Source organism: Sorex fumeus, unplaced genomic scaffold, assembly GCF_029834395.1.
Source record: "Sorex fumeus unplaced genomic scaffold, SorFum_2.1 ptg000034l, whole genome shotgun sequence".
NCBI classification, from domain to species: Eukaryota; Metazoa; Chordata; class Mammalia; order Eulipotyphla; family Soricidae; genus Sorex; species Sorex fumeus.
The window spans coordinates 24,449,513-24,472,035 of record NW_026606091.1 but is presented as its reverse complement, the minus strand read 5'-3'; the positions used below and the strand labels follow the sequence as shown (position 1 = coordinate 24,472,035).

Genomic DNA, 22,523 nt, shown 5'->3' with positions numbered 1-22,523 from the left:
TTTTTTCTGCCTTGCTGAATTCTCTGGAGAGGTTTACGATAGGGGAACAAATAAAAGGAGACCACCAAAAGCTTCTGTTCGCCACAGAGCCAGAATGAGCCTTGGCCTTCCAAGCTTCTGCGTTCCTCTCGCTTGTCTTGCCTCTACACCTCCATCTAATGATACATCATTTCTTGCAACATTGGGGATTGAGCCTGAGTCAGCCACGTACAAAGCAAGCACCTTATCTGATACGCTCTCTCTCTGGCCTGAGGGCCCTGGGTTTGGTCTCCAGAACTGCATAGTTCCCAGCGGTACACTGGAGTGACCTCCATCCCCCACCCCCTCAAGTGACATGAGTGTTGCTGGGTATGGCTCCCAAATTAAAAACAAATTCCCACCTGCATTTTCTTTCTCTGCCTCTTCAACTGTGAGCAAGAAAGACTGAGGGCTCTATCCTGAGATGTTGGTCAGTTTGGCTGAGGGCCCGCAGTCCTGGAGAATGAGCAGACGAGCCCAGTAGGTTCTCGAGTAGCAGAGGAAGACTCTAGCAAGGAGCAAAAGAAGCCACCCAGGACCACTCTAAGTCCAACAATGGCAGGACAAGACCCAAGGGACAAGAGGGAAGGTATGTCCTTACAAACAGCAATTCTGGAGCGACAAAGCCCAGAAGCAGAGAATAAGAACACGTCTGGGGGGAAGGGACTTCCTCAGAGAGCAGCATCTTTCAGAAAGGACAGTTTAGGAGAAGGACGTGGAAGATGAAGGTTGTATTCCTACACAGGCTCCAGAGTCCAGCGACACTGATGTCCAAGAAGCTCCTAAGCCACAAGTGGAAGATGTTCTGACGGTTAGCGAACTTGCTGGTGCCCAGAAGGTCAATGGCTAACTGAGTGGCCAACAATGCCCCCTGAACCACCAGGAATGCTGGTTGCCCACAATACAGGGCGGGGAGGCCTTAAAGAACCTGTCACTGTCTTATGGAGGAGCAAATGAGAAAATTCTATCATACTAAGGACACATCTACTTTCAGTAGATCCAGGGGCTTCTTAAAGTGATCCCACTCACTAGACTTGCACATTCTCTCTCCACCACTCCATCCCCACTCTCCCTCTCCTTCCCCCCCGTCTCTCCATGACATAGGTATTAAAAGTCTGATGGTCCCATCCTTAGTGTGTTCAGAGTGGAGCCATACCAAATATCCATCTGCACATGGAACCCAGGCTTAGGGAAGGCAGAGATGCCTTTCTCTGGTACCCAGGATGCAGGCACCAGGAGCTATCAATTTTATGGGCCTAATCCTGTAAAGGAATCTGGGGTCAGGCATGAAGAGAAGGAAGGCAGCTCAGGAGAAAGTCCACACCCGGGCTGAGTCTGCAAAGGGGTGAGTGGGTGACTATGGGGGTCCAAACAATGTGACAAGTGCAGAGAGGACTGAAACACATGCAGGTTCAACCGCAGCACCACACAGTCCCCAGACACTTTGGGAGTGGCACCAAAGCTAAGAATAAGTAAAAATAAGACCAGAAACCACCATCCTCAGGAAACTGTGACTTAAAGATCAGCAACAGAATTCATGTCTTCCAGGGATCCTGCTCCCCCAGTGCAGGCTGCTCTCTCCTCTGCTCCAGGCACTGTCATTGAGGATGTGTTTCTTCTGCCCTGTCCCAGAAGGACACTTTCTTTGAAAGGCAAATTCTAATCTATACAGAGAATTATCAGTTACCATGTTAGCACGTCCTCCAAAGAGGATGGTCTATTTCTCATAACCAAGACTATTTATTCTTTTTGTTTAGTTTGGTTTTTGTTTTGGGGCCACACCCAGTGGTACTCAGAGCTTACTCTTGGCAGTGCTTAGGGGACCGTATATGGTGTCAGGAATCAAACCAAGGTTGACTGCATGCAAGGCACGTGCCCTACCCGCTATACTCTCTGGTCCAAAGCTCTTCTAGCCACTGAATGGTATCTTCTGTATTTTCTGTATTGAGGTATGTTTTGGAAATCTGGGCTTGCAGGAAGGAGCCAGCTTCCACTTATATTGATGGTAGTCAGGGCCTGGCAAGGTGGGGTAGGGAGCACTTGAAAAGGGGCCCTGTGCACCTGCCTCCACCCCAGGTTCAGTGCGTCTCTCAGATGTCTTATTTTTAAAATACTTTATTATTTTTTCCATAATACTGTCATTACAAAAAAATACAAAAAACTACTATAAAAACATTCAGGGGCTTGTCAAAGTGAGAAAACCTAAAGACCCCACCCCAGGACCTCGCTGAAGCCAGTTCCCTGGCTCCCCCACTATTAGACCTTCCTGCAGCCGTGGGAGTGGGGTGGCTCACATGGGCTCAGAGGGATGACAGTCCCCCTCAGCAGCCTCCACAAAGGGTCAGAATCGCTCCATGTAGCACAAAAATGGGATTTGGAAGTTTGGGGGTGGCTAGGCCCTGAGTTCAGAGGTGTGGGGAGAAACCTGTGACGCTGAATCTCTTGGTGGGGTGTTGCTGCCACCTGACCCTGAAGCCCTTTCCGGTCCTGAGGAAGGCTGGGGTGTGGCCCCCATCCCTTGCCCCGAATTCTGCGCTTAGCAGGTTCCTCCCTCGCTCCTCCTTTGAGGCTCCTGAGGACTCAACTTCCAGTTTTGTGGGGTCGAGGCAGGAGGGCTGACGGGGAGGCTCTGAGGGCCCCCTTCACCTCACTGTCCCCCAAATGAAAAGTGTCTCGTGCTCAGTGGCCCAGCTCAGGGTTTCTGGACCCTTCTCTTCCTCTCTCCACTCTGAGAGGCACAGACAGCTTGAAGTGAGCGTGTGTGTGTGTGTGTGTGTGTGTGTGTGTGTGTGTGTGTGTGTGTGTGTATCTGTAAGAGTGTGAGTGCAGGAACCTCAGACACCGGCCCAGGGACCAGGCGGTGGTGGCAAAGCAGAGTCCTTGCTCCCCTCTTCCGCAATGGGAAGAAGCAGGGCAGGGAGGGAGGACAGATTAGTTGCGAAGCTGAGAGGGGAGGAGGGCATGCTATTTACAGGCGTGGACGAGGAACCTCTGCATCTTCAAGTAGCACTCAGGTCTCTCTCCAGCCACTAGAGTGGGAACTGGATTCAAAGCAAGTGACACGAAAATTGACCCCAGGCCTGGGCTAGCTCTCCCCGATTCCCTCCCACTCCCCCAAGACAGCCCAGCTCTGAGAGGGGTCAGGGACAGGAACATTGTCCTAAAAACCTTTTTTTTTCTTTTCTTGTTTTTTTTTTTTTCATTTTAGAAAAAGTTGCCAGTGTCCAGTGGACATCAAGCCGGGTGCATGTGGGCAGGGTGAGAGTTGGGGGTATTGCTGTGGAAGACTCTGGGCTGGCCGGGGCAGAGCCTAGGAACAGGGGAGGTGCTGCTTAAGGATCTGTCGGGTCTGTGGTGTCAATCTGTCTGGGAAGCGAACTTTGAACTCGACAATGAGGTCTCCCCGCTGGGTGGGCACCTTGGGGAAGGGCAGGCCCTCCCCACGGAGTCTCTTCACGGTGCCTGGCTTGATGACGTCATTGCAGGGCAGAGGGATCACACGGCCGTCAATGGTGGGAATGTTCACGGTGCAGCCACACAGCGCCTGGTGGAAATGGTGAAAACATGTGAGGAAAAGGGAGGAGAAGTTTGGGAATCATGTTGGCATTCCCTTGCAGTCCAATGTAGGCACTCGCATGCATACACACACACACACACACACACACACACACACACGCACATGAACATGCACACACACACCACACACGCACGCACAATCAGGTCCTACCTCTTTGAGGCTGATCAGGGCACTGTAGAGCACATTGGTGCCATCTCTGCGAAAGTGTGCATGGGGTTTGTCTTTAAGAACGAAGACAATGTCAGCAGGGATGTTGTCTGGGGTGGCATCGCCCTCTTTGGGGAAGGTGATCTTGGTTCCCTCCTTCCAGCCCCGTTTGATAACAATATGCAGGATCTTGTCCTCAGTGCGCACAGTTCGCCCGTCTGGGTTGAGGCGCCGCCTTGTGATTTTCATGCGCTTGGTAGAGCCATGGTAGATCTCCTCCAGGGATACCCGCAGCTCGTGCACCACCGGGGGGTCCTGCACCTTGCGCCGAGGGTACAGCGATTCGGGGGCTCGCCTTGGACCCCTGCTTAGCCCATTGAAGCCAAAGCGGCCAAAGGCACCAAAGGGGTCCTCATCTTCATCCACATCCATGTCATCAGGGTCAAAGCCACTGAAGGGGCGAGTGGAGCGACTGCTGGCAAAGAAGATATCGAAGGGGTTGGAGCCACCAAAGAAGGAAGCAAAGGTGGCGTGGGGGTCCCCATGAAAGGTGTAGTGGAAGGAGCCACTGGAGCCACCCGATGAGCCACCGCCGGTCTTCAGGCCTGGAGGGAGGAGAAGTTAGGGGCAGTATGGCATCTCCCAGTACCTCCCCCCCAGCACTTCCCCCACACTCTCAATTCCAATTCCTGGACCTGGAGAGAGAAGCCTGGCCTTCTGGAGGAAGAAGTCTCTGGTAATGTTTATTCCTGCTCTAATGATGTGTCTGGTAAGGAAGAGTGTCTGAGGGGCAGAGAGGTCAAGTTTCTCCCTATGTGGAAATGCTAATACTAGGAGACTCAGAAGATGTGACTTCCAGGCCTGTCATCTCTTCTGTGGACCTGTGACCCCAAACTGTCTCACAAAGCATTTAGTGGCTGGCCTGGGGCCCCCTTATTCATGATACCTGCTCTCAAATCTTTGCCACTCTCCAAAGAGCTGATGGGCAGGAGGCAATAGTGACTGCCCTGTCTCATCTTGATGGGGAGGGTTTAGAGGGTGGGGGACAGTCCAGGGGCCACCTGCTGGTCTCTCTCTCTCTACTTCAACATGACTCCTGCTCTGCCTGTCTCTTTCTCCCCACCCAATACCCCCCTGGGATGGGAGCTCAGGAGGGTTTCCCCCAAGCAGGACATCTCGTTAAGCAGTTTCTCTTGAAAAAGGTTTTAACTGCTTTGTTGGCACGCTTGGGGATGGCAGTGTGGCACTAGGCCAGGCGCTCGCACGTGAGACAGAGGCTCCACGGGGAGAGAAGCTCTTGCAAGTTATACAACACCAAGCCCCACAGCCCACTCCTGGCGTCAGGGCAACCAAAACACATGAATGAGCTGGCACATTCCGGGTGGTGACCCCAGCTGCTCTCACTGGAGGCAGCTCCCCACGGGCTCAGCTTCCTGGAAGCAGTTTTGGGAGTGTGGGGGTGAGAAGGTGGCTGGGTTGTGGGGGGGGTGGTCGGGATGGTGACAAGGGCAGGAAGTGGGGCTCACACAGAGAACAGATGGACTCAGAGTGGAGTGCAGGCACCTTTGGAGCCTTTTCTCTTGAATTTCCATTGGCTGTGGGAAGCCCTGAGCCTAAATTAGCCTTTTACTTCCCGGGGCTGCCGCAGGTTTCAGTTTCCGTAGGGAGGCCAAGTGGCACACAGTTCACCCTTCCCCAAAGCCCCAGTCTCTCTCCTTCCTCTCTGGAGGGTCTGAGATCAGGTAAGTGCAAGGGACGTGGGCAGAGCTAGGGGTGGGGGGTGGGGTGGGGCTGGTGACAAAGGAGAGGGGATGGCTCGGCACATGGCCACCCTCATGCAAGCTGGGAACAAAGTGTCCCCAGCCAGGACAACGTGGTCCATGCGCACAACTGTTCTGCTGGCTACGGGAGGGGCCGGGCAGACAGAAACGTTACTTTGCTTCCTTTGCTCTCCCTCCTGGGCTGGTGGGTTAGCGCAGCCCCAGGATCCCTCCTGGCTGGAGGCTTGCATCGGAGCCCATGGCTCACCCGGCCTGCGAGCCTGAGCTTCGTCCTTCATTTCAGTTTGGTTCCCCCAGCCCCCACCTTCTTCCTAAACAGAGGTGAGGGTGGAAGGAGCGAGCCCCATCCCTAGGGAGGTCCCACGGAGCCTGGTGTCCAGACTCCTTCCCCATCCCGGCACTCTCTGTCCCCTCAGCTGAGAGAATACAGGACTCTGCCCGCTGCCTGTCTGTCTGGGAGTTAGCACATCTAGTAGGTGAGAAAGGGGAGCCAGAAAGAGTCCGTGGCACTTGGGAATAAGAGCAGGAGCCTGGAAACTCGGATCCATAGAGCAAGGAGGAGAGGAAGAAAAGAACCTTTTCCTTCCGGTTCTTTTAGGGGACCTGATTTCATTTGGAGGCTGGGACTGGGCGAGTGAGGCAGAGGATGAGGAAGGAAGGTGTGTGCCGCTGGGCAGGCAGGACAGTTCCTCCCGGGAAGGAGAGTCCTCAGCTGTGACAATGTCTCTTAATATAGCCTGACAGGTGCCTGTGGCTGGCGGTGGCAGGCGGCCCTGAGGGGCAGGCACAGAATTAGCAGCTACATCATGCCCGTGGGATGTGTGGGGAGGGGCCACCCTCTCAGAGCCTTTATTTGGGCCTTTCCTGCCGCCCTGTGCGTGGCCACCCGCGTCCCCACCAGGGAGGGGGTAAGATGCCAACAGCATCCACCCTCAGAGCCCTACCACTTCCTGCGGGAGGCAGAGCTCCATCTCTGCTCTGCTGGCGTGGAGTGGGCAGGGAGGGAACCGGGAAGGGGACAACTGTCTCTGGAGCTCAGAGCGTGAGCGGTTAATTCCCGGGCTGCCGAAGGGCCAAACTTTTCTGCTGATGAAGGGAGATGCTCTGTCCTCTACACACCCCCTTTCCCTAACCTTCCTGTCAGCCAATGAAGTGGCAGAGACTTCAGGCAGGACTAATAAGGCCGGGAGGAAGAATGGGGGGTGTGGGAGAGGCTCTGGCGGTCACTTCAGCCTTCTCCAAGGCTTCAGTTTCAGGACGGAGAGGGCAGCAAGAGGCAGTGAGTCTGTCACCGAGCAGACTGGGTCATGGGGGCCGGTGTGTGTGAGGGTGTCTGTCCTCTGCTCTGCGGGGTCAGTACTAGGAATGCTGGCCGCCCTCACCCCCACCCCAGCCTCCAGATCTATGCTAGAACTGGGTCACCCGGGACCCCAAAGAGTGGGTGGCATTCCAGGGGAAACACTGCCCTCTTACCTTCCTCCCCATACTGGTCATAGAGGCCCCTCTTCTTGGGGTCACTCAGCACATCGTAGGCCTCAGCAATCTCCTTGAACTTCTCCTCAGCGTTGGGCTCTTTGTTCTTGTCTGGGTGGTACTTGAGGGCCATCTTCCGGTAGGCTTTCTTGATCTCATCCTCATTGGCCCCTGACGGGATCCCCAGGATCTTATAATAGTCTTTTCCCATTACGGCTACTGGACCGGCGCTGGTCTCCTTGTTTCTGAAAGAAACCCAGGGCCAGTTCTTGAGGCTCCCGTGCCCGCCCGCCCCGGCCCTGCAGCCCCTCGGCTACTCACTCTCAGCAGGTCAGGCCCAGCCTGCGTGTCTGTCTCCCCATCAGTGAAGGGAAGGTCTGACTAGATGACCTCGTCCGGCTCAGACATTCTAGAGCTCTGTGATCCCCCACCTCAGTGCTCGGATTTTCTCAGCAGGAAACGGTGGGCTATGGCCTCCTCCTTGGGGTTAGGCTTAGGTCCAGGCCCTGGGGTCGGACCGAAGACCCCCAGAGCAGCCCTGCTGAGTGAGGTGGCACCATGGACTGGCACACCCGTGCACGGAGGCTGGTGGAGATGAGTGTGCTGGGTGAGGTCACCTGAGCTTCGTGGTCTCCTACGCCATGCCTTAGGCACAATGCCCAGCTAAGGGCAGCTGGGGCAGTGGCTGGTCTGGAGACGAACCTCGGTTTCTTCAGCCAGCTGTCCTAGGCGGCCCGGCTGAGTCAGGCTGTGGGGACCGGAAGTCCTCTCTCCTGCTGGAGTCCCTGGGCCTCCCTGTCTCAGCCCCCAGACTCTTCGAAGCGTCACATATGACTCAGATGGTGGGGTGACTGGCAGCCTTCAGAAACTCTGTTCTGAACCCCTCACTAGTGTGTGTGTGTGTGTGTGTGTGTGTGTGTGTGTGTATGTGTGAGTGTGTGACACTGGTTCCTCCCCCAGCCCAGGCAACCGGTCCCTTTACTCACTTCCCAGCATCTACACACCCAACTGTGCATGAACACGCACTCCTGCATTGGTGAGCAGGCACAGCCTGGGGGCAGGGCCTTTAAGGCTAGACACTGGGAGACAATCAAGCACTCACCACCTTTGTGGATACCTGCCTGCCAGTCCCCTGCTTCACCTGCCCCTGCTTTAGAAGCTGGCCCGGTGCCAGCACCCCGCCCCCCACCCCCTGCTCTTCTAATGGTTCTTTCACCCTGAACCTGGAGAGGCAGGAGCAAAGCACGCTCATTCTTCTGCTCTGCTTTCGTTCCAACAATGATTCTGGGGTGGCGAGGAGGAAAGGGGACTTTCCTGTCACTCGAGCTATTTGGGGGAATGGCCAGAAGCCACTCTGTAGCCCTTAGGAGGTTTAGCCAACCCCTGCCAAAAAGCTGGGAGAACCAGAGTCTTTCTAGCAATGTCCTGGGCTGGCAGCCACAGCCAAGGCTGTTTTTCAGCTTCTGACTGCTTCTGAGTGTCCAGGGCTCCCTGGCAGGAGCAAGACCCCCAGGCTGGCAGGGACAAGAAGGGATGGTGACCCTGGCCCCCACAGGGCTGGTTGCAGGTGGCGGGGTTGACTCACGGTGTTGGAGTCACCCCACTCTGATGAGGAGAAGGCTCCATAAAGGCGGGTACTCCCCCTTCTCCCCCTACCAGCATGTCACGCCTGGTGGGGGAGGCTGGGGTGGGAGGAGGCAGAGAAGAAAGAGCATCTGGGGGAGGGCAGCCATTTTCGGAAGCAGCAGTAAAAGCCGTCTGAGAGGGAGCTGGGGGTGGTCTGCCATCTCAGCCCCGGCCCACACCCTAGCACACCAAGAGAGACCCCAGAGAACCAAGAGCAGTTCCTAGGCAAAGGACAAGCCAAAGGGATCACCACCAGGACTCCCAGCATCCTTCCGCTGTCCCCGCATCACCTCCTCACCAGGCTCCCTTCCCACAGACACCAGCCCTGCCTGGCCTGTGGCTCTAGACCTGCAATCTTCCAGCCCCCACATCCACAGGGTCCTCCCAGGAACGTGGGTTCCAGCCCCCACCCCGCTCTCCCCTCCCCTTCCCCATAAGCCATGTGTTCAAATGACAAAGGAGCCCCATGGCATGGCACTGCCTTTGATGAGAAAGAATGAAAAAGATGGATGTGTGGAGGCAGGAAGGACAAATGGGGAGGGAATGGCCAGGGTGCCTGAGCTGCGGGGAGAGGAGAGGGGAGACGGAGGATGAGGTCTGGTGGTGGGGCAGGGCAAATGCCAGAGAGGGGTGGCTGGGGCGGAAAAGGGGTTTCCAGGGACCGAAGAGACAGCACAGGGGTTAAGGCGCCTGCCTTACATGCAGCTGACCCGAGTTCGATCCCCAGCACCACACAGCCCCCTTGAGCACCTTCAGGAAGGGCCCCTGACCACAGAGCCAGGAGTAAGTCCTAAGCACCACAGGGTGTGGCCCCCAAACGAACAAAAATGTTTCCTTTGGGTTGAAAGAGATGCAAGAGTTGCGGACACGACTGGTGGGAACGGGAACCGAAAGGAGTGGCTAAGGGCGATGGCCGAGGAGTGGAAATGGTGGGTCTCAGAGGTCTCATGTCAGGGAGGAGGCCGGAAGGGCTGGAGGGTGCGGGAAGGAGATGGAAGGATGGAGGGGTGTGGAGGATGAGACGCGGTCATGGGTATGAGCGCCCTTCTCGGGAGGGACTTACCGAAACTTTACAAACCCATTCAGCGTCCACGCTCGAAGTTTTAAGGGCTCCAGCTGAATTTTAAACATCAAGCTGGCTAAGAAGTCTTCTCCCCAGAAGTGTGGGAAGCTCCGGAAAGCGCCTCGGGCCTGCAGTGGGGGTGCTGCTGGGGATGGGCAGGAGAGCGCTGTGCGCTTAAACATGCCCTGCCCAGCCCCTCACCTCGGATCGCTCCACCACCGGAGCGCTGCAAGCTGCGGCCGCCCTGGAAGGCACCTCCTCGTGGTGGGTGGTGGTGAGGGGATCTCAGAGGCCCCTGAGGGCCCTGTGCGGTGCAGCAAGGGCTGGATCGGATCCCAAGGTGTGCAGACGGAAGGGACAGGGTCCAGCGGCCACCTGCGCTCAGGTGCGGCGCCGGCCGGCGGCGGCGGCGAGCGGGTGGCCCGGCCAGGCGGGTGCAGGCGGGCAGCGGAGAGGGGCAGCGAGCGTGCGTGCCACCGCCGACAGGTGTGATTGTCTGCGAGGGCCCGAGAGGCAGTGAGCTAGCCCTTCTCGCCTCTCTCCCCGAGGACCCGACCCCAATCCCCGAGAAACCTACTCAATGAAATCGCTGACGGGGAGTCTCCTCCCTCGCAGAGGGGCGGGGCAGAGCCGAGCTCCGCCGGGACAAAAGCGCGGCGAGAGGGGAGGACGCGGGGAGCGGGGAGCGGGGAGGGGGCTCGGGCGGGGGAGGGTGGTCGGTGATGTCACCGCGCTGGCAGGCTGGGCCAGCTCCGAAAACGCCTCCGCGCCGCCGAACCCAATCCGACCCGACCCGGCCCGCCGGGGCTGCCCCCGGCCCCCGGGGGAGAGGGTCGCGAACAGCGAGCGCCACCGTGCAGACTCCAGGTCCCCGCACCCGCGATGGGCCCTTTCAGCGTCCCAACCCTCCCCCTGCCCCCCGCGGCCCCCAGACCAGGACCCCTTGGCTTCGCGACGCCCCCCGCTCCCGGGCCCCCCCGAGTCCTGGCTGGGCACCCTCACCGATGAGGAGCTGCGGGCGACGCCGCGGTCCTTCAGACAGCCGCTGCCCCCTCCCCCGGCTCCGGCTCCGCCGCCTCCACTCGGGACAGGAGTCGCCTGCCCGCCGGCCGCAGACAGCGGGCCCGGGAACCCGCCCCCACGGCTCCGCCTCCGCGCAGCCCATTGCGCTGCCCGCCCGTCACTCAGCCCAGCTTCTTCGCTCATTGGGTGGTTTTCAACGAGTGGCCGCCCCATACACCGCCCCTGTCACCCGGCCACACGCGCACACATTCCGAGCAGTGATTGGCGTGGGTCTGATTGGTGCGCTCGGGGATCAATCAACCACACCTCTCCGCCATCCCGTCGTGCCATTGGTGAAAGGGACAGAGGGTGGAAATTCCACGCGCCCTTTGATTTCATTGGTTGGTTTGCGGGGCTCAGACCCGAGCCCCGGGGGGACAATTTATATTAGTCCAATCTCCGGTTTGAGAAGGTGGGACATACTGGCCACCGCTTGAATCCCGGGAGACACTTCTGGAACCTGTGCAACGTCAAAGTCGGCCTTAAAGGAAAATGACACTGTTGGCCGTGACTCTGGGCATTCTTTCCGCCCCCGCACCCCGCGGTCCCTCCCAACCCCCCACCCCCAAGGGACGGCAGAGTATTGTGCTCCCGGGGAGGTGTAGTTCTTGAACTTGGGTGAGAGATCATCCCTTTTTTTTTCTTTCCATGGACCCGTGAACTCACCTCGACCTGACCTGATTTAGCTTTACCTTACCCTGACCTGGAGTTGACCCGTTAACTGAGTGTCAGAACAGAGCCTGGTCGCCAAGCAGTTAAAATACCTCCTCTTTCTCCGCTGTCGCCTGGTGATTCTCCGATTTAGGAACTTCCTTTCAGACCCCAGTTCATCCTCTGTATGGTCCCTTCATCCCTGCTCCATCTCAGCAACCTCCACAGCCCCCAGGAATTCTCCTTCTGTGTTTCTGTCCTTCCACTTTGCGTACCTGCACTCTAGCCCCTGCCCCTAATCCGTTTCTTGGCCTGGTACGACACCTGTCTTTCCCCCTTGGTTCTCTCATTTCCTCTTCCCTCTGAATCCTTGCCCCTCGGCCCATCATCTCACCTATTCTAGCGCCCCTCTTTAACCCTTCATCTCAGTTCCGCATGATCTCCTCGGTTCACACCCTTAGAATTTCCCATTTCAGGTCCCCACCCCCATTAAATCTCAGCCCCAGTGTCCCCGCTGTTCAGAGCAGGCAGGGCTGCGGAGGCGGTAGCCGGCGGAAGCCGACGCTTGAGCAGACACGGTGCCTGGCGCGCCCACGTCACTGTCTCCCAGGCCCATCTGTGCTCGAGGGAGCGGGGGTGGGGAGGGGGTAATCCGGGGGTGAAGGGGGAGGGAATACTTGGAGGGTTTAAGGACAAAGGAAGGACCAGTACAGAAGTTCTGGATTCCTTCTCTTTTTTGCTGTTTCCCAGCAACAGAGTTTGGTCACGCTGAGGTCACATAAACTGGATAAAGCTGGAAACTGAGGCACAGAGAGCACCAGTAGCTAGGCCCAGAGTAGAGTGGAGCAGCAGAGAGTACAGGGGTCCCAGGGATTAGGCCTGCAAGTTCTCAACCACCTGTCAGCTCTCCGGTTCTTCCCAGATGCACAGGTTGTGAGGTGTAAAGGTTGTGAGATATGAAGGGGTAAAGGTTGTGAGGTGTGAAGGGTAAAAATTGTGAGGTGTGAAGGGGTAAAGGTTGTGTGGTGTGAAGAGTAGAGGTTGTGAGGTGTGAGAGGTAAAGGTTGTGAGGTGTGAAGGGTAAAGATTGTGAGGTGTGAAGGGGTAAAGGTTGTGTGGTGTGAAGAGTAGAGGTTGTGAGGTGTGAGAAGTAAAGGTTGTGAGGTGTGAATGGTAAAGCTTGTGAGGTGTGAAGGAGAGTGGGAATTGTGAGGAGTAGGTGGGGTTAGGGGGATGAGCAAGAAGAGTGGGAAGATGGGGAAAGGGAGATGGGAGGAGAGAGGGGGTGAAATGATGTGGAAAGGAGGGTGGGAAGATGGGTAGGGAGAGATTGGAAGAGGAGGGGAGATAGGCTGGGAAGTATGAATGGGATGAGACGGGAAGGAAAAGTGGGGACCAGCCACAGAAGGAGGCAGCACAAGGACATGCCTGAGAGGTGGGGGGAGGAGAAATGCGGACGGGAAGAAAAGAGATGTTAGGAGGGACAGGGATAGTGTAACACAGAGATGGGTAAGGTGGGACCAGACCCCCACTTCCTCTGCACTGGTGCTGGTTCCTCAGATTCTGAGTCCCTCAATCTCCCACCTCCAGACTAATGGGGCCTGAGGTGTGGGTGGCTCTGCTTCTTCCTATTCCAGTTCTGTCTATGTCGCCTCCTCCAGCCTTGCCTGTGCCAGAACGGAGGCAGAGAGTTTAGTCACTGGCCTTTACCTGGTCAGTGAACGCTGATGTACAGGCTGAGGACTTCAAGGGGGCTGGATATCCCCCTCGGGTGCCGGAGTACAGATGCCATTGGCTAGAGCTGTTCTGTCTCCCACCGTCCAGGGCACCTGTGGCATGTGTGAGGAACTGGGCCGGACACACTGCAGTCTGGAGGCAAAGAGGATCTCCGAGTCACCCAGTTGAGTGGTGAGGGCACTGCTGAATCTGTGCCCATTTTCTTCCGTAAGATGGAGACAGACAACGGCAGTCCTCTGACACTTGTTTAAAGGTTAATTAAGGTAACACATGTCCTGCACCTATTTCGGAGTTTGACATGTAGGTCATGTTCAGCTAAGTTAACTGTTACGCTGCTCACATGTAGCTGGGTGTGTGAGTGCATCTGTAAACGTGTGAGTCTGGGAGTTATTCACGTTGTTGTATTGGTAGCACGGTTTGTGAGTGTATCAGTGTAGTTATTTTTGTGTGGTGGTGTGTCCTGTTCCACTCATCGCTTTAGGTCCATGATTGTGTGTTAGTGCACATGTGTGATTCAGTGGCTGTGTGGGATATTCTGACAAAGGTGGACGGAGGGCGGCCTTGTGGCTATTGACACATTGACACTGTCTGCTGGTGTATGCTCATGTCTGTGATCATGTCAGTTCCAAACACCCCCACTTACCCTCCCTTCCCATGGAGACGTCATAACCCTAGGTGTCCCTCATTTCCTCACCCTGAGGGAACCGGAACCCGGGGGCAGGGGTGGGGGTGGGTGCATGAGGAGGTGTTTAGACAGAAGCACATGCTCCCTCCCTAGACTGGAGAGGAGGGGGGGGACCCTTCTCTCACACAGATCCTGAAGGCTCCAGAGGAAGTCCCCCCCACCAGCCTGTTCTCAGATCCTAGTCTTGTCTCCATGGCAGCGGTTGCCAGGGGCTCCCGCTGTTGCTAAGATCTGGGTGTGGGAGGCTGCCAGGCCCTGTTGCCAGTAGAAATAGAGGATCTGGGGGGGAAAGGAAGACTACCCCCACAGCTGCCAGCTCTCTGCAGTGACAGGACTGCTCTTGGGCCTCTCCTGGCCCTAAATGTGGCAGCATTAGAGTTGGTAGATGCTGAAACCGGACTATTGAGATCTATCTTAGAGGAAAAGGGGGCCCCTAGCCTATCCATGGCCATCTTTTACAGTTGGGAGAACTTTGAAATGAGTAACTATCTCATCCTGCCTCCTGTCCCTTCTGCCACTGTTCTTCAGCCTTCTTACACCGTGGGCAGCGCCTGCCCCCTCACACCAGTGCACAAGTCAGCAGTGACAACCAAGGTAGTGACCGGTGGTTTCCAAGCTTCCCATGTCTGTGGGCCAGCACTGCTGCAGGGATCAGTAGTTGAAGACCACTGCCATCTGCTGCACTCACCCCACCTCCCCGGCCATCTGAAGGGACTCTACCTGAGTTCTCCAGCGTCTGAAGCCGACTAACTCTTCCTTCCAGCATCTCACTTGGATTCAAGTGTCAGCTGGCACTTGAGCCCAATCTTTGATCTCACACTGAGTCCCATTTTTTTTTTTCCTTTTTGGGTCTCAGGAATTACTCCTGGCAGTGCTCGGAGGACCATTTGGGATGCTGGGGATCAAACCCAGGTCTGCCGCCTGTAAGGCAAACGCCCTACCCGCTGTGCTATAGCTCTGGCCCACTGAATCCCATCTTTGGCCACTGTCTGAAATCTTGGTCCCGGCCAGACTAAACCCAAACCCAGACCCAGTTTGGGTGAACCCCAATCTGGAGACAAAATATTTGAACTCACGAGCAGATTCTGTTCTTATTCTGTACGCTGACTGAATGCGGGTCAGTGAAATTCCTAACACTTGGTGTAGCATCTCCACTAGAGTTGCATGTTCTGAGTCTAAAGGGACAGGCACTACTTGTAGGGGTTATTTCTTGCCTTGAGGTGAGATGACAATATTAGGGATGACCAGCAGAGGGCGCAAAACATCTAGTTCTAGAAATTCAGCTACCCGCGCCTGCACCTTGCAAAATGGAATCTCGGATCTTCCCTTTTAGATTAAGATAAAGAGTTGCAGGTTCAGTGGTAGGTCTGAGAGCTTCTAAACGTAGTGATGCCAATACTTTGATCACGTGGGTCAATGCAATCACAGATTTCCCTTCAGTTCAGTGGAGTTTAGGGTTGGGCATGTACTTGAAACTGCTTAACCTCTTGCTGGCACTTCTGTTGCACTTTGGTCCTAATGAGCCAGATTTGCCTCTCCTTCATGTTTTGTCCTAGTTCCATTCTTGAGGCTATGCTGGCTTTACTGGTCCCCTAGGGTTGCTCCAGCTCACCTTCTCTGTGGCGAACAGGCCATTGGCTCTCCCCTGCCTTGTTTGATTCCAGTCACTAAGACCATGTGCCTCTGACCTAGAGTCAGTTCATGCTGTCTGTCTCCGATAAGCTTCTCCAGGAACACGGCTACCCTCCTTCCTCTCATTCTGAACTTCTTTTCACAGAGACTCAGGGTTTTGGTTTTTTTTTTGGGGGGGCACACCCGTTGATGCTCAGGGCTTACTCCAGACCCTGTGCTTGGGTATCACTCTTGGCAGAACTCGGGGGACCTTATGGGGCACAGGGGATGTAATATGGGTCATACATCTGCAAGGCAAGAGCCCTACCCACTGTACTGTTGGTCCAGCCCCATTGCACGGAGCCCTCGTTTCTATCAGTTTTTCGGACATCACCGCTTACTATGCACCTGACAAAGGGACCACTATAGCTTTGATCCCTGAGTTATGAAAATCATGTTTTCCACAATAATTTTGAGAGGACAATTATATTTTAAAAAACAAGCAAGGAAGGGGCTGGTGCAATAGTACAGTGGGTAGGACATTTGCCTGGCATGCAGTTCACCAAAGTTAAATCCCCAACGCCCCATAGGGATCACTGAGTCCCACCAGAGGTGATTCCTGACCACAGAACCAGGAGTAAGCCTTAAAAATTGCCAGGTGTGTCCCCCAAACCCCCACCTCCCAAAAAACAACAGAGAGATGGACAGAAGGTAAGGGCAAGGGGCAGAGGCCTTGGACACATTGGTGGGGTAGAGGTGTGCTATGTGTATATATCTGTACCACAGGGTCATCAGTGATGTAAACCCGGGACTACAGTAATTAAACTTTACAATGTGCCTGCCAAGGAGACAGGCTGGAGGTTGGAAGGGAACCTTGGGACAGAGCTGGAGGTAAGCCGACATAGGTGCTGGGGTTGGTGTCAGTACATTTTATGCATGAAACACTATTATGGACATGTTTGTAAATTACAATGCTTAAATTAAAAGTTTTGTTAAAAAGATACTTGAAATAAATGAAACACATTCTGAATTCCAGGGCAAACACCGTTCTAGGCTGACTTGGCTGTAACTTCAGCACTGTGGACAGAGGCCACTGGCTATACCACAGAGGTGCTGAGTCAGATCCTGTGGGAGGGGAAACAGTCTTGGGGGAAGGTGGGGGGCTCTTCCCCCTGCTCATTCAGTGCCTGGGCACTGATAAAGAACACCCTTTCCTCCAAGCAAATTATTTGGTTACTCAATAGCTCTATGCCTCGGAATCAGACAGGAAAGGGATTATGTTCCCCTATTTCAATTTTTATTTATTTTTATTTTTGAGGTGGGGGTAGTTTAGGCCACACCTGACTGTGCTCAAGACTTACTCCTGACTCTGTGCTCAGGGGTCACTCCTGACAGGGCTTGGGTGCCCAGGATTGAGCTGGAATTGGCCACACTCAAGGCAAGCATCTAACCCCCTGAACACACACACACACACACACACACACACACACACACACACACTCATTCACATACACTCTCTCTGTCTCTCTCTTTCTCTTTCTCTCTCTCTCCCCTTCTCTCTCTGCCATTTGTTTCCCCCCAGTTTTATAGAGGACAAAGCAGGCAAAATTAAACTCCAAGCAGCCCTTCGGGTGGGGAGGATTGGAGAGTCAGCACTAATACTAATAGCAAAGCCCTGTTTCTCCTTAGAGAGAGACTTTCTCCAGGAGTCATGTGCCCTGGAGCCCTCAGAATGGGCTGCGTGGAAGTGTGTGTGGAACCAAGGCTCCAGCCTGACCTGAGACAGAGTGGTACCTGATAAAAGCAACAGTGCTAGGAAAGTGTAAAGTTGCGTCCAGGACTGCTGGACTGATGGGGAAACTTTGCTAGTCACTGACACCCACACGTGTGGCTTCTTATGCCTCTTTTTATTTCTGAGGTGGGGGGATCACACCCAGCTGTGCTCAGGGTTTACTCCTGGCTCTGCATTCAGGAATCACTTCTGGCAGGCTCGAGGGATCATATTTGGTGCTGGGTATCAAAAAACAGCAGCTGCCAAGGCAAATGCCTTACTTGATGTACTACTGTTCTGTCCCCTATGCCTCTTCCTATGGCAGTGCTTGGCATGGCTGAGCCAGGAGGCTGCAGGTTTCCTGTCATCAAGGTATTTTTCAAGCCTAGTGGATCTCCATGGTAAAACACCATGGAGGAGAGAGACAAAGCCCTGTGAGTGAACAGCAGGGGTAGCAAGGCAGCGCAGGGGGTCCTGTGACTTGACTGCAGGCCTTGTTACCTGTGCATGTCTGCTTTTGGGGATGGAAAGGAGAGGTGCTACCTTTGAAGTTACTTTGACAGGTGACACACAGTAGTTGAGTGCTTTGGAATTAGACTGCCTGGCTCTCCTGCTTCCTGAGCAGGGCAACCCTGTTTGCTGGGGAGAGCTCAGCCTCTCTTCCTCATGCTTCGGGAACACACATTTCCTTGGTGGTTTTGACTGTTAAATACCTTATGCAACACCCTTAGGACTGTCCAAATGCATAGCTAATACCCCAAAATGTTAGCAAGTAGGTGTTTTGGGGATTATGGGGTTTGGAGGTCGAGTAATCTGCCTCTGACTCACAGAGATGCTTTTCTGAATGCAAATATTGGTTTCATTTTCACAATTAAAGAGATGAATGGGGTTCCACAGTCCTCCAGAAGCTTTTACAGGTCTTCATTTACTAATTTTTTCTCTGGTTTGGAGCCACATTCAGTGGTGTTCTGGGATCCCTGGCAGTGCTTGGGGGACCACATGCAGTGCCGGGGATTGAGCCAGCGTAGGTTACATGCAAGGCAAGTGTTTTACCCTGTAACTACCTCTCTGGCCCTGTTTACCAATCATATATGAAAACAATATGCAGAAATGCGAAGAGATGCTTAGACCAGGGAGGACCCAGAAGTTCATGATAAAGCAGAGTGAATTAGCCTACTTTGTAGCTCAACAAGAAGTGAGAAAAGTGTCTGACATTTGGTCATGTGTGGGGCATGAATACACTGCAGATAGGCTCAGAGACCTCACTTAATTTTTCCAAAAACCAACTCCAGCCTTAAATACCCTCTTTCCCATTTTCAGGAGGAGCTCTGATCCCTCCCACTGACTTCCCCAACTTGATTCTTGGGAAAGTTGGCACCAGGAAAGTTCTAGAAAGAGAGCCATGGTGTTATTGTGGTCTTCTTGGATCTGTGATTTCTTCCTGTCTTAGATTCAGATGCAGGAATTGGCCTATGAGAGGAAACCACATGGAAATTCACCACGTGCTCCCAAACAGGAAACAGGAAGTCAAAATAGCATTACAATCTTTATTATGATTCCACTGTGCCAGCCTCCGGGAGCATTGGCTCCTTCTGGAGGGAGGGGCTAAGCCACAGGGAGGAACATGCAACTGGAGAGAAGACAGGGCTCTGGGTGGTAGTGGGGTGTGTGTGGGGTTGCTATTCCCCTCCATTTACTGCCGAGTTCAAGTCTACAGCAAATAGCAGGATACACATGAGGGGCCAAAAAGACAGACTCTCCAGAGATCAGTAGTACCAACCCCTGTCACCAGTATGTGGCTGGAAGACAGATTCTAGTCTTCTCTTAAGGAGGCTAATGTTACAGACCTTTGTTTCCCCAAGTATACGGGGCCATCTTGCTGCTTGTGCCTTGGTGTTTTCATCCTTGGCCACGCCAACCCTGGTCTCCAGTCTGGAATAGGATTGGGTTTCTTAGTCACTGGTCCAGATCTGACCAGGCACCTCTACACAATCCAAGTATGGGGGGCAGAGCACGTGGCTCTGAGGAAAACTTATCCTCTTCACTAGTTTGGCCTGGAGGGAATTCTCAAACTTTACTCCTTTCTTTTCAGGTTGCCTACAACAGTGATAGCAGGGAAAGTGCCTAGACCTACCTCATGCCAGGGCCAAGCATTAATAACCCCAATGTAAAGATATCTGGGCTGTAGCTGGGAACCCCAGAAAAAAAGACCTGGACAAAATCCTGTGCAGTGGCACAGGGACACTTCTTCCACTGTAAATAGGCAGGTAACAAGGAGACATGAACCCAGGTCTGTCAAAGGGTTCTGAAATTCTGGCTTCAAGGTGATTTGTCTTTCAGTGCCGAGTCTCTCCCTGACTCTGCTGGTTTGAGGGGGATGTGGCTGCAATCCATTCTCAATCCTGAGATTACTTTTGACTATTGGATAGCTCGGGGTCCTGCCAGAGAGCTTCTTGTCTCTCAGGCTTCCTGAGGCCACTTCCTAAAGCCACAAAACCCGCTGCTGGCGAGGCTGTGCTTTGGGTCGAGGTCTGGGCACAGTGCTGGCCTCAGTCCACAAGTGAGGTGCCCTCCCCAAGACAGTTTATGCTGTTCTTCCAGTACTGGTGGAAGGAATGGGGGGACCCTCAGATTTGGCCACTCAGACAAGGCAAGGGTGATGTCATTTGGGGAGCACCAGCACCAGAAAGGCTAGTGACTGCCCTGCAGCCTGGCACTGGGGTGGAGAGGCGGGACAGGCCATGTGTCATGGCTTCAGCTGTGGCCATCCTCCCAGACAGAGCACTTGTGAGTGGGTCAGAACCCAGGAGTGAGTGTCATCTCTGGACCCCAAAGGTGCCCTTGCTCAAAAGCACAGAGCCTGAAACTTTGGGAAAAGTTGGTCTTAGAAGGGGAAGCCACAGAGCAGCCCCGGAGTTTATGTGGCCACAGCCACGACCCACCTGTCCCTGCAGCACCCCCCTCCACCCCCCACTCCAGACATCCAGCTGCCTCGTGTTTAAATAAAGCTGGGGAGAACTTCTGGATGAAAAACAGGTTGAGGGCAAGTTGTCTTCCAAGGTTGGGGTTACCCCAGTTTCTTGGGTGGAGTAGGGGATGGTTGGAAAAAAGTTTTGAATTGGGGTAGCCAAGTTAAGCATGAAACACATTCCTTTCCCTTAGACAGGAGTTTACGTACTGAGCAGAATTTCAGATAAGTCACAGTGATGGGGGGAGGGGGATTGCTAAGGAAAGAGGGGGCTTCGCTAGGGTGATAAAAGTTTGCACATCTCCATATGTACTGCAAAGGACTCCACAGATTTGCACACTACAAAGGGAGGGTTGAGATGCAGCTTCTGAAGCTCTGGTCTGGGGAAGCAATGGGAAACCCCCTCCCCCTTTGGTAAAATGTGAAATGCCTATGGAAATGTGGCTCCAATCCACCCTCTGGGTTCCTGCAGCTCTTGTGGACTGGAAATGCAATTTGCTGGGGGCAGTGTCCTCCCTCCCCCCCCCACCCCCAGGCCCTCTGTCTCATCTTGTGACCAAGGAGGCTCATGTCCCAGCAAAGGAAGAGGCAAGCCCAATGGAAGAAGCCTGCCTGGTTTGGGGTGCTGCAGCCATGGGCGAGTCGCTGCTGCTCCAGACAGGGGGCCATCACCTTGACCTGCGCAGGATCGGGAAGCTAGAGGGGCTGGCAAAAAGGCCTGTCTAGCTCTCAAAGCCCAGAGCTCACCTCAACTCAAGAGAGGCCTGCCTGGCGGGATCAGGGAGCCCCAGGTACTGGGACAGAGGATCATTTGCCAGGAAAGGCAGCAAGAGCCCCTGGGCTTAATGTGCTTTAATCATCTTAGTGCAAAACCCCGGGCTCAGCTGCTTCGGATGCAGTTCTTGGGCCCCAGAGTAATGTGCTTGGTTTTGTTTGTTTTGGTTAGATTGGATAATGACCATCCTTGGGAGTATGGCTAAGGAGTATTTACAGAATAGCTGTGGGCTTGGAAAGGTTTCAGGCTCATCTGCATGAACCCAGATTCATTCCTCTCAGTTCAAGTCTTGAAAAATCTTCTTAGCCTGCTTGTATGACAGGCAGTTTCCGAGGGAGGGCACCCACAGTTCTCCGACTGGGCCCCTGCTTGCAGTCCCTTCCTTTCCCGAGTCTCAGCACTGTACCTGACACCTTCAGGAGTGCCCGGTTTTCTCTAAGGACCATAAGCCACGAGGCCTGTGTCAGTGGGACTGAACCTCTCCATCAACACTCAGCCATCAGAGGAGGCTGACCCTGTCATTAGGCTGGAAGGGGAAACCCGGGGTCCCGCTGGCTGACTGAGGAATCTGATGAGGACTCAGGAAGGAGGGGAAGCTGGGGCCTGGAGGCCAGACATGGCATCCCTGGGGACCTCTGCATGTCTTCCAAGTCCCCTCCTGCTCTGCCCAGGTGCTTGCTACCTGGCAGGGAAGGATGTTGTGAGCCCCAGGGAAAGGCAGCATCTAAGGATGGAGAGAAGGAAGTGCTTCCTCCTCCGTGGGGCTTGGCTGGAACTCTCTGCTCAAGAGGGCTGAGATGCGGATCATCTTGGCACCAGGTTCTTACTCTCGTGGTCAGGGCGGCGAGGGGGCGTTGTGCTCAGGCGTCTGTGGTACTTTTCGCTGGGCGTCGGGAGAGGCTGACTCCTTTGCCACACAGCAGCAGACGCTTCTAGTCTACAGCCGAGTTAAACTGGAAGGTGGGGAAAGCACAGGCCTTCTCTTCTCTCCATCTGGACCCTGTCGCCCGGGTTCTGGGTGCTTGGGTGAAGCAACTAATGCAGAGGTGAGGATTCCACTCACCTGTTCTAGATAGTGCCCTGGGACTCGGGGCCATGAGCAGTGGCCAGGATGGCTCACTCACACCTGTGGATTGAGTGACTGGCTAGTCTTCTGCACTTGGATGTCTTCCTGGGAAATCCCTAGAACTCTAGGTCCCAGAGAGGGGCTGGTGCCCCTCTTTATCTGGTTAGAGCCTTACAGATTAGGACTCTTACATTCTGGGAACTGGAATTCTTGAAACAATGGGTGTGGGTTTCATCCTCTTTCCACCTCCCAAACACACAACTTCCAGGCCAGAGGGAGGAAGGAAGGAGCCAGGGCCGGCTCAAGGGAGCGTGGAACCCAAGGCTTCCTTCTTCTGCAGTGTTTGGCCAACGGAAACCAGAACTGGTCACAGGTGGAGTAAGCAGAGCCTCCAGGGATCTCACAAAGGGACTTTGGTCCTTTTTCAACCCAAAAGAACCAGGGACAGCGCAGCCTATGTGTGTGTGAGTGGCAGGTTCAGTCAAGGAGGTGGTGCAGGAGGGGCTGGGGCA

The 22,523-nt window shown here is 54.6% G+C and overlaps 1 protein-coding gene across 5 annotated transcripts; it reads right to left on the bottom strand.

The window, feature by feature from the left end:
* Positions 1 to 2,116: 2,116 nt before the first annotated feature.
* DNAJB5 (DnaJ heat shock protein family (Hsp40) member B5) lies at positions 2,117 to 10,834 on the bottom strand. Of its 5 annotated transcripts, none has more exons than XM_056117386.1 (5): positions 10,688 to 10,834; positions 9,887 to 10,181; positions 6,997 to 7,241; positions 3,746 to 4,347; positions 2,117 to 3,562 (listed from the first exon to the last, which is right to left on the bottom strand). In XM_056117386.1, the coding sequence occupies exons 3-5, from the start codon at positions 7,205 to 7,207 to the stop codon at positions 3,329 to 3,331; spliced, it is 1,047 nt and encodes a 348-aa protein (XP_055973361.1). In that variant the 5' UTR covers positions 7,208 to 7,241; positions 9,887 to 10,181; positions 10,688 to 10,834; the 3' UTR covers positions 2,117 to 3,328. The 5 variants fall into 5 exon arrangements, with proteins under 5 accessions (XP_055973361.1, XP_055973357.1, XP_055973359.1 ...); XM_056117382.1 differs by lacking the exon at positions 9,887 to 10,181 and adding an exon at positions 9,686 to 9,827; XM_056117384.1 differs by lacking the exon at positions 9,887 to 10,181 and adding an exon at positions 9,686 to 9,830 and having other exon boundaries at positions 10,688 to 10,823.
* Between the last annotated feature and the right edge of the window lie 11,689 nt (positions 10,835 to 22,523).

What these genes read in the sequence shown, in the direction of transcription:
- DNAJB5 (XM_056117381.1), bottom strand. Translation starts at nt 9,867, where the DNA reads ATGTTTAAGCGCACAGCGCTCTCCTGCCCATCCCCAGCAGCACCCCCA. An exon ending in AATGGGTTTGTAAAGTTTCG is followed by an intron (nt 7,242 to 9,685) that starts GTAAGTCCCTCC and finishes GGTTTCTTTCAG; the next exon opens with AAACAAGGAGACCAGCGCCG. An exon ending in CCCTGATCAGCCTCAAAGAG is followed by an intron (nt 3,563 to 3,745) that starts GTAGGACCTGAT and finishes CATTTCCACCAG; the next exon opens with GCGCTGTGTGGCTGCACCGT.